The 11,746-nt window shown below is 44.2% G+C and overlaps 1 protein-coding gene across 1 annotated transcript in view; it reads left to right on the forward strand.

Annotated features, from left to right (window-relative positions):
* Positions 1–4,765, forward strand: part of LOC123991563 (single-minded homolog 1-A-like) — an 18,459-nt gene extending 13,694 nt beyond the window's left edge. Inside the window, exons 10-12 of the mRNA XM_046293192.1 lie at positions 1,204–1,369; positions 1,620–2,019; positions 2,672–4,765. Coding sequence (XP_046149148.1) covers positions 1,204–1,369; positions 1,620–2,019; positions 2,672–3,468 — 1,363 coding nt within the window. The 3' untranslated portion in view covers positions 3,469–4,765. The remainder of the gene's footprint in view (positions 1–1,203; positions 1,370–1,619; positions 2,020–2,671) is intronic.
* Positions 4,766–11,746: the final 6,981 nt, after the last annotated feature.

Below are 11,746 nucleotides of genomic sequence, written 5' to 3' on the forward strand. Positions count from 1 at the left end.
TATAGGGAATAGAGTGCATAGGGCTCTGGTCAAAAGTAGTGCACTATATAGGGAATAGAGTGCATAGGGCTCCGGTCAAAAGTAGTGCACTATATAGGGAATAGAGTGTCATTTGGGACTCCCGAAATGTCGCACAAAACACTGACTATCCAAATATTTCCTTTCAATCGTATGGTGTCATACACACATAAAGAACGGGTCATATTTAGAAACATGTTATAGTGACTGGTTGACTGAGGTCAGAGACAGGGCACAGGGGTTTAAAATGCCACGGGCTGGTATAACATACTGCTGATGTGGTAAGTTAAGAATAGGGCGGTGTTTGCAGAGCGTCTGACACAGGAACCGTGTCATGGTATTGACATCTGATAGAGTTCAGGGAAAGGACAGTGGGTTAGAATGATAAAGGTGGCGTATATATTATCTTATATGTACATAATGAATAGTCAATGTTGGGAGAAATGTATTCAATCTAGGGACCGGTGTGTGTGTGTGTTGTGTGGATGAGGTGTGCATGTGGTGTGCATGCGGTGTGTGCGGTGTGTGGTGTGTGTGTGCGTGGTGGCGTGCGGTGTGTGTATGGGTACACTTTGACTTCAAGAGAATGTAAACTAGAGACTAAGGAGTAGATTAACGATAAGCATGGTGTTGACGTTATGGGATTGGTTGTAATTCATGTGTGCGTGTAAGAGTGTGTGTGCGAGTGTGTGTGTTTTACCAACGTTTGAGCCATAGCATTAAATCATGAACTTTGCTTAGGGTGTCTGTTGTGTTTCTCATAGTGAAAAACAGGAGTGCTAATCTCCCAACCTAGTTTATTTTAAATCATATTTTCATTTCTAACAGTCATCACATTTATGCATTAATCAATACTCAAAAGAAAGTGTTAGTGAATTATGTCTCACTCACTATCAAAAGTAAATATTGTCAGACTTTGGTGTTTACATTGGAGTAATTACTTGGAGTACGTCATATTATATATTGCCATAACTTCTGTGAAATAAGATGTTTTAAATGTGCTCACTACACGTCAAGTCATACGTCTCAGTGAAAGCCTGATGAAGGTCTATTGACCGAAACATTGGTTGAAAGATTCATTCAATAGTATGTGGAGCATTCAGGATTACTAGTGTGCTAGAGTTTATTTTTTCTTCAAATGTGCTCACTACAAAATGCTGCTCTTCTGTGTGTCTGTGTGTGTAGAGATACTGAATATAAGGGAATACAGCTGTCCTTGGACCAGATGACCCCTAGCAAGCCAGCGTTCTCATACACCAGCCCTCCGAGCACTACAGACGAGAGGAAGGGCACCAAGCCCTGTGTAACACACACCAAGGCCAAAGTCAGAGTGTCCCCCTATCCACAGCAGGTAAGACACTTGGTACCTCTGTGGTGTACTTGTTCCCTAGCACAGTAATAAGAAGAGCATCTGTTTCTCTCTCCTGTAGACCCAAACTTCCATGCTCTCTTAGTCTCACAGCCTCGTTGTGTTGTGTTGTCTTGTAATCAATATAATGTGTCTTTAAGCCAAATGTCACAGAATATTTAGATATCGTAAAACCATCTTTTACTAATTTAATATATAGTTTAAACCTCAAATATTTTCTCTTTTCCTACAGTTTTCAGCCTTTCACCCAGAGCGTTCAGAGTCCGACCAGGACAGCCAATGGGGAGGTAGCCCGCTGACAGACTCCGCCTCACCTCAGCTGCTTGACCAAGGGGAGGGAGCGGAGGGCGGGGCCTGCGCCTACAGACTCTACCCCGACTCCGGCTCCCTATGCTATGGCCTGGCCCTCTCCGAGGAGGACCTAACGCACACCCACACCTCCGCCCACCCTCACATCCCCGCCTGCGACCGTGGTGCCCGCTGCCAAGCTGGTCGCTACTTCTTGGGCACTGCTCCCCAGTCTGGACGGGAGGCCTGGTGGGATGCCACGCGCTCTGTACTCTCACTGCCCAAGTCGTCTCTGGAGAACGGCGAGGGCTACGACCTCACTTCCTATCACAGCCTGGTCCAAGGTAAGGAGCTAGGGTGACGGCCGCCACCATCTGGAAATATGGGTTGTGTCCCAAATGACACCCTATTCCCTATGTGGTGAACTTTAGGTCCCGTAGGGTCCCGGTCAAAAGTAGTGCACTATATAGGGAATATAGTACCATTTGGAACGCAACCATACAAATCCAACATTTCCCTGGTAGCTTGTTTACCAAATGGACCGTGGACATTATGGTCCATGCGAAGTTGTTTCTTGCCAGTATGCCGATTGTTACCATCTGTTGTGCAATAATTGCCCACTGTTGAATCCAAGTTATTTCACATTTCATGTACTCAAACTGAAAGACAACTCCCAATGGTGCTGCTGCCAAGGAATGCACTGTCTAGTAGGGATTTACAAGACATGATCAGTTCTATGTATATTATCAAATGTCATTTCATGTAGATGGATAAATAAATCTGTCTGTATATTACAAAATGCAATACTTCACTCTAGTCATATTTCAAGTTTGTATTGATAGTCACATAGCGGTCATAGGCAATGGCGTACATGGGTATTACATAAATATGCAGCAAAATCATGAACCGTGAAAATCATAGCGATATGTCCTTTTGGTTTTGGGGCTAGTATTATTACATCAATATGGAGACTTGTGGTGCCATTTTCTGTAACAGGAAGGGGCCACTGGGACGAGGAGAGCGTGGTCAGCTCACCTGAAGGGGGCGGCGGCTCCACCAGCGACTCGGGTGAACGTTACCGCAGCAGCACTGTCGGCGACCATTTCCAGGCGAGTCCTCAGGAGCCCAGCAAGATGGAAACACTGATCCGCGTCACGCAACAGATGATCAAGGAGGAGGAGAGCCGCCTACAGCTGCACAAAGGGCCCCTGGATGCCCTGGGCCCAGTGGGGGGTCTCTCCAACAAGAGCCACAGACCCTGCTCCTTCACCCCCTCCTCCCTGCCCCTCCTCCAAACTGCCATGCCCGGCGTCGTGTGTCGTGGCCCGGGAGTCGCCGACGGCATCAACCTCACCCTCACCACCGAGCGCCTCCATCACCGCAACGACGGCGGAAATGTTTTGGGTTCCCACGACAACGACGACAAAAACACAGCCAGCCCGGCCTCTCTGTCGCGCCTCAGCAGCCCCAGCTCTGACGGAATCCCCAGGTCGGGCCTGTCCGTCTCCAAAGACTACCTGCAGAGTCAGACAGATGTCTCACCCCACCACCACCCTCCAGTGCAGCAGGGGAGCCCTCTGCTCTACCCTGCCCAGGAGAGGCAGCACCTGGACAGGCACGCAGCCTACACCCTGACTGGCTACTCCCTGGACCACCTGTACGACGCGGAGAGCCTGAGGAGCTACTCTGGGCTGGCAGGAGCCCAGTACGGCATGCTGCCCCACATGAGGATGCAGGCCGACCAGATACAAGGACACAAGGGCACATCGGTGATCATCACCAATGGGAGCTGACCGTACATGACTGACATAAAGACAGACCAATCCTAGCATCTCATTGAAGGAGTAAATGTGGGACTTACAAACTTACTCCTCATACATTAGGGTCTGATCCGATTTTAGTGTCAAGATATTCCCCATAACACAGGTCTTCTCTGTCACACTTCACTGAGCCCAATAGAGTCCAATAGAGCCTAATAGAGCCCAATAGAGTCCAATAGAGTCCAATAGAGCCCCATAGAGCCCAATGGAGTCCAATAGAGCCAAATAGAGTCCAATAGAGCCCAAAAGAGTCCAATAGAGCCCAGACCCAGCAAGCAAAATAGTTGCAATAATGTCAGGCTGGCAGCTTTTGTTATGCCTTAGTCAGGTTGTATACGGATTATAAAATAACATTGTTTCAATGTTTTTTTACTGACCAGAAAAATAGATCTTTTAACTGGTTGTAATCTGGTTACGTGATGAAATAGTAAACAAAATATGACATATTTTCCATATGTCTTGATGTTATTATCATAAAAAGGCAGGTTTAACTGTAATCTGCCATCTCTACAAAAATAAAATGTTTACAACCAGAAACTGACGTCATTATGACATTCCATGCCAAATGTTGCCCTCTAGGTAATTTAATTCCTCCCCTTCCGTTGAACTGAGATGCTGTGGAAAGGCTATTCAAGTTTTCAGTGAGTGCCCAGCTTGGTTAAAGTTAAACCCAATGTTTTAGTCCCAACATAGTGTCACGCACCAGTAACTAGGCCTATCGAAATGATCATTTCCCAAGGTAGTAGACAATGTGCAATTCCATTACATGACCTCAAACCTGATAAAGCGTTGTGTAACTTCCTCACAAAAACTTCAATGGAGGGTAAAAGTAGTTCTTTATAAAAAATACTCATGTTTTTCTATATTTAATTGTCAACATGTTGAATATTTCTTTTCTTCTCAATTAAATGTCATGTTTAATGTCAAAGTAGAACATTTGGTGGCAGGGTTGCTATAGTTTCAATGTTGGCATTATCTGTGCATCCCATTTGCCAAATTTCCCCCTCTTAGTAGAAGTCTTAAGGCGTGACAACAACAACGTTTATCACTTTAAACTTCTGGTGCTTCATTATGTGTTTCAAATTTAAAAAATAATATTGTTATGTTTACTTTTCTTACCCCAAAAAATATGTAAAGTATCTCCTGTGTAACTTTATTTATGATGTAAATATGAAATTGCTTTCTTTTTTGGACAACAGGTCGTAAGTGTATCTATTAACTGGGGATAAAAAAATATTTTGATTCTAAATACAGGTGCAATCAAACCCTCTTTGATGTCTTGGTTTTATTCTGGTTTGTAATGTGTTGGGGGACTCGGTTTGATCAAACTGGGGTGGATACAAGAGGACAAAATAACACTGAGAACACAAGCCATCACGACATCACAATGCAGTTGTGACTCACTTTAACTTTCAAATGTTATTGCCTTTTTTCTCTCATGTAAGACAGTTCCAGCAGTATAAGTACTTGCATATGTAAACACTTTGACCTTACCTTAGCAGTAATAGTCCTGCCATGTTTTCTAATGTAGTTAAGTTATTCAGATGTAGTCGTCCACCAGCATGCCTGTCTGGAATGAAAGGCTCCCTGACTGGCGCCTGAGAGCAAAGCTCCCATCACTCACTGTTGACATGGGCATGTGATGGACCGCATGTGTTACCAGCCAGCCAGCACTGACGTTCCAGGAGGTCGAGCCATTACACAGCTCTGTTGTCACCTCCAGATGAAAGCATAAGAAAGAAAGTGTGTGCGTGCGTGCGTGCGTGCATGCGTGCGTGTGTGTGCGTGGTGTGTGCGTGCGTGCGTGTGTATGTGCGTGGTGTGTGTGTGTGTGTGCGCGCATGTGTGCGTGCGTGCGTGTGTATGTGTGTGGTGTGCGTGTGTGTGCGTGTGTGTGCGTGGTGTGTGTGTGTGTGCGCATGTGTGCATGCGCGCGTGTGTGAACTTACAGAGTAGTATGTTTTCTAATGTATCTAAAGGGAGGGGTTAGGGCTGCAGTCCACTGGCCCTTTGCCTGATGTGCCCTTGAGGCTTTCACATGCAGAGCAACCAAATACTGGGCCCATCGCCCAGAACCAACAGCCTCCATAATAACCCAACCACACCCCCAACAGTCACCCCCTCCTCCATACTTCTTTGACATAGTCAAACAGCCTATCAAATCCATCGGCGCCAAATGACTCCTGGAATCCTGGCACTTACAAAGAGGGCAAAACTGGTTGCAATGATGTCAGGATGACAACCTTTGTGAGGACATTTTTTTGTGTCTTTATAGTAACTAGAAAAAGTATTCTTTAACTGGTTATCTGTTGTCGCAACCAGATAACAACCAGATAACAACCAGATAACAACCAGATAACAACCAGATAACCACCAGATAACCACCAGATAACCACCAGATAACAACCAGATAACAACCAGATAACAACCAGATAACAACCAGATAACAACCAGATAACCACCAGATAACAACCAGATAACCACCAGATAACCACCAGATAACCACCAGATAACCACCAGATAACCACCAGATAACAACCAAAATATGACATTTCTAAGCTTCTTGATGTCGTCATGAAAATATATATATTTCCCTGGTTGTATACATTTATCTAACGTCACTTCAACAAGAAAAGGACATCCTGCCTGATTAGACCACATGAAACCAGAAGATTCCTTCATATCCATAAAAACGTGTTGCTTCTTGCATTCTCACACATCTCATTGGAGTATAGATAATAACCACAACCAAAACACTGCTAAATTAAATCATTCACAATTCATAACAAACAAAAGCATTTCTCTTAATTAAAACCCTGCAGTGTTTACATCAACTTTTAGTAGCACCAAGAGGGGTACAATTGCATGTGCTCAGCTAATGTTAGCAAGGTGGCTAATTGTGACATGTTTTCCTATGGGAAATGCTAACAGCTGCTAAATATTTAACTCCAGCTTTGAACCCAGAGACATAACTGCATTGCATGCAACGTGGTGAATATGGCCCCAGCCTTTCTTCCATTAAGTGTTCTATGGAAAACTAAGTTCAAACCACAGCAGAGACACAGTCGACTTCTACCCTTGAACTGGAGGTTGGGCTCAAGATGAGGAGAAAGGAATAACCAACACGGGGTGAGGGAGGGCACAGCTCACTGACAAGCCCAGACAAACCCAACTGTCCACTTGATTGATTTCAGGTCGGGGATAAAAGCACCATCGCATATTCATACGTCAATTAAAGAGTTGCTGCAGTGTTTTCTCCATAATTCAACCTGACGTCTGGTAAAGAGGTATGCTTATCATACATCTTTATACAGGGCCGGTACCAGGCATAAGAGACATAAGCGGTCACTTAGGGCCCCTGGCCCTAAACATTTTTATTATTATTGTTATTCTAGGAACTCAGTCGGGAGCTCAACCTACTATTGAGAGTAGTACACTCTTTGAAAAAGTGTTCCAATAAGGTTATTCAGCTGTCCCCATAGGATAACCCTTTTTGGTAGCAGATAAAAGCCTTTTCTATTCCAGGTAGAACCATTTCGGGTTACATGTAGAACCTTCTGTGGAAAGGGTTCTACATGGAACCCAAAACGGATCTACATGGAACTAACAACGGTTCTTCAAAGAGTTCTCCTATGGGGATAGCCGAAGAACCCTTTGAATTTCTAGATAGCACCTTTTTTTCAAAGAGTGTACAAAACACCAGGTGCAATATAGAAATTTAGTTGTGCATCAGCAGTTTTCCTCTTGTTATGTCAGTCACTGACATTCACTCCATTAGCCCATGTCAGATATAAAAAAATGTGATTGGTAGTTAGTCTAGCTATTAAAACTTGCATTACAGTTTTTTCCAACTGCTTACACACAAAATATTTTCATGTCACAACGATTTTTAAAACCTCTCACTCAAAGTGCTAAACTACACACCAAATATCCATAACCATAAGCTATTTCTCAGCCTTTGACTCAGTTGTCAATTGCATAAAACACTTTTTTTTAAAGCGCTACACATAATTCTCTACATAAAACACAAAAATCTAACAGGGAGCGACTTGCTTTCCTTTTCAAAACACAACCAATCAAAATGCTACACTTATTCACCAGGTCACACTCCTCACATGTGCAAACACTAATAGCTTAACTGATCACAAACCAATCACTGCTTTACTGTAGTATAGGCCTATAAATAGGTCAAAGGTCAGATCACATGTTTTGAACAATGGATGCCAACAATGGACAGAGAGCAAGAGGAGGAGGAGGGAGAGGAAGAGGAAGAAGAGGACGTGGACAAGGACAAAGAAGAGAAGGAAGGAGAGCCATCTCTGGTAAGATTAGGGCAACACTTGTTGATCATGTGATCAACCACAGTTTGACCATGAGACTTGAGTCGATTTACATAATTCGAACCTTCAGAAATGAGAACAGGTATGCAACTACATGTATCTAATGACTATTTTAGCATTACAGTAATGTACTGTAAAATACGTATGACTGCATAGTATTGCATAAACATTTGTAACTCTAAGCCATCCATTTACTGCACTGCATTGAATGAATGAGGTTGGTTATCATGCTGTACTAAAATGTTTTGTACATTGTTTACAGTTCCTATGCTGAACACATACTGTGTTTGAATTCTGTACAGAGTGGAAAGGCAAAGACATCATGGAGGACGAGGACGCTTGTTTACAGATGTACAAGAGACTGCAATTATAAATATGGTTTTGGCCAACATTGCAATTAGGATTCGAGAGATAAGAGAGCATATCTTGAATAATGACACCATATTTAACAACATCAATGCTGTAAGCCTGCCGACCACACAACTCATCCTCCAACGGCACCGAGTGACGATGAAACAACTTTACAAGGTGCCATTTGAGAGAAACTCTGACAGAGTCAAGAATATGCGACATGACTTTGTAGAGGTATGTATGAAACACTACTTCCAGTACTTCAGACATACCATATTTACTCATCTGTATATCCTTTTGTCTTACAGAGAGTATTGGAGCTGGATGCCCATGTAATTCGCCATGAATTTATTTATGTGGATGAGGTTGGCTTCAACCTCACCAAAATCAGGCGCCGCAGAAGAAATGTAATAGGACAGTAAGGTAATTACCAATGTCCCTGGACAGCGTGGGGGTAATTTAAATGTGTGCTGCCATCCTGACTGATGGCAGCCCATTCTTGCACAATCAATGCTTGGAGTTTGTCAGAATGATTTGGTTTTTGTTTATCCACCCGCCTCTTGAGGATTGACCACAAGTTCTCAATGGGTTTAAGGTCTGGAGAGTTTCCTGGCCATGGACCCAAAATATTGATGTTTTGTTCCTCGGGCCAATTAGTTATCACTTTTGCCATATGGCAAGGTGCTCCATCATGCTGGAAAAGGCATTGTTCATCACCAAACTGTTCCTGGATGGCTGGGAGAAGTTGCTCTCAGAGGATGTGTTGGTACCATTCTTTATTCATGGCTGTGTTCTTAGGAAAAATTGTGAGTGAGTCCACTCCCTTGGCTGAGAAGCAACCCCACACATGACACAGGACTGATGGTAGCGCTCACCTTGTCTTCTCCGGGCAAGCTTTTTTACGGATGCCCCAAACAATCGAAAAGGGGATTCATCAGAGAAAATGACTTTACCCCAGTCCTCAGCAGTCCAATCCCTGTACCTTTAGCAGAATATCAGTCTGACCCTGATGTTTTTCCTGGAGAGAAGTGGCTTCGTTGCTGCCCTTCTTGACACCAGGCCATACCCCAAAAGTCATCGCCTCACTGTGCGTGCAGGTGCAATCACACCTGCCTACTGCCATTCCTGAGCAAGCTCTGTACTGGTGGTGCCCTGATCCCACAGCTGAATCAAGGAGACGGCCTTGGCTCTTGCTGGACTTTCTTGGGCACCCTGAAGCATTCTTCACAACATTTGAACCGCTATCCTAGAAGTTCTTGATGATCCGATAAATGGTTGATTTAGGTGCAATCTTACTGGCAGCAATATCATTGCCTGTGAAGTCCTTTTTGTGCAAAGCAACGTGTTTTCTTGCAGGTAACCATGTTTAACAGAGGAAGAACAATGATTCCAAGCACCACCCTCCTTTTGAAGCTTCCAGTCTGTTATTAGAACTCAATCAGCATGACAGAGTGATCTCCAGCCTTGTCCTCGTCAACACTCACACCTGTGTTAATGAAAGAATCCCTGACATGATGTCAGCTGGTCCTTTTGTGGCAGGGCTGAAATGCAATGGAAATGTTTTTTGGGGATTCAGTTCATTTGCATGGCAAAGAGTGACTTTGCAATTAATTGCAATTCATCTGATCACTCTTCATAACATTCTGGAGTATATGCAAATTGCCATCATACAAACTGAGGCAGCAGACTTTGTGAAAATGAATGTTTGTGTCATTCTCAAAACTTTTGGCCACAACTGTACATCCAGTTTGCTGAGTAGGATGTTGGCGGCTACTTTGTAAATGACATCGCTGAAGTCATGGATCGGTAGGATAGTCAGTTTTACGAGGGTATGTTTGGCAGCATGAGTGAAGGAGGCATTGTTGTCAAATAGGAAGCCGATTCTAGATATCATTTTGGATTGGAGATGCTTAATGTTTGACTAGGTATTTGTAGTTGTCCACATATTCTAGGTCAGAACCGTCCAGAGTAGTGATGCAGAGTAGTGATGCTGGACGGATGGGAGAATGCGGACAGCAATCGGTTGAAGAGCATACACTTACTTTTACTAGCATTTAAAAGCAGTTGAAGGCCACTGAAGTATGGCGTTGAAGCTCGTTTGGAAGTTTGTTAGCACAGTGTCCAAAGAAGCGCCAGATGTATACAGTATGGTGTCGTCTGCATAGAGGTGGATCAGATAATCACCAGCAGCAAGAAAGACATCATTGATATATACAGATAAAAGAGTCGGCCCGGGAATTGAACCCTGTGGCACTCCCATAGAGACTGCCAGAGGTCCGGACAACAGGCCCTCCGATTTGACAGGCTGAACTCTATCTGAGAAGTAGTTGGTGAACCAGGCGAAGCAGTCATTTGAGAAGCCAAGGCTATTGAGTCTGCCGATAAGAATGCGGTGATTGACAGAGTCGAAAGCCTTGGCTAGGTCGATGAAGACAGCTGCACAGTACTGTCCTTCCGAAACATGCGTCCCCCGAAATATGAGCCACCAAATTCACACTGCTTGCTTAACCCGGAAGCCAGCTGCTCCAATGTGTCGGAGGAAACATTATTTAACTGAAGTCAGGTTGCAAGTACCTGGCCCGCCACAAGGAGTTGCTAGACCGCGATGATCCAAGGAAAGCCCCCCGAGCCAAACCCTGTCCTAACTGCCAATTGTGCGCCGCCCTCTGAGAGATAGAACCCCAGGCTGTAGTGGCGCCTCAGCACTGTGATGCAGTGCCTAAGACCGCTGCACCACTCATGAGGTAATCTATTAAAAATACAACATTTAGACGTAGGTGTGAGATGAATGGTGCATGGGCCTCCAAAGCTTGTCCCCCCCCCCTCCTTGTGGGGGCTGCAGGGGTATACACTACCCCAGTGTCTAAACCCCATGGAAGAATGTGTAGAATTTCAGAAAATATACTTTAAAACAAAACAATTTCTCTCCACTGTCAAGAGGTTGCCACCCACTAAAATGTTTTTGCCGCAAGGTGGGGGGCCCCCAACCAAATCTCTCTTAGGGCCCCTAAAAGGCTATAGCCAGCCCTGTCTTTATAAACCAGCCTCAGACCAGTGCTAATGTGAAAATGTTTCAGTATGTTGGCTAACTTAAAGATTATGTGTGATCAGAAAAAAAATGCAACATTGCATCTTTTATCTCGTTGATGGAAAATAGCTCTTATCTCAGCGACAAATTATGTGTGTGTGTGTGTGTGTGTGTGTGTGTGTGTGTGTGTGTGTGTGTGTGTGTGTGTGTGTGTGTGTGTGTGTGTGTGTGTGTGTGTGTGTGTGTGTGTGTGTGTGTGTGTGTGTCTGCATGTGTATGTGCTTGCAGTGCGCTTACTGAAAGACATAAGCACCAACTATCCTGCTGTATATCCGAGGCTAAAGAATGAGAGCTCCTAATGGTTTAATTCCAGGAAAATAACATCTATCCCTCTGGCTAAGAGACACTAACAAGAATCCTTTGTTCCTGGACGATTTGCCATCCGTTGACAGGAAAGTGTGCCTTTTAGAACTTTTGGTAACACTATGATAAAACTTACATGAATCGTAATGAATGCCTTTCTGTTTAACTT

Source organism: Oncorhynchus gorbuscha, linkage group LG12, assembly GCF_021184085.1.
Source record: "Oncorhynchus gorbuscha isolate QuinsamMale2020 ecotype Even-year linkage group LG12, OgorEven_v1.0, whole genome shotgun sequence".
Classification (NCBI taxonomy): domain Eukaryota; kingdom Metazoa; phylum Chordata; class Actinopteri; order Salmoniformes; family Salmonidae; genus Oncorhynchus; species Oncorhynchus gorbuscha.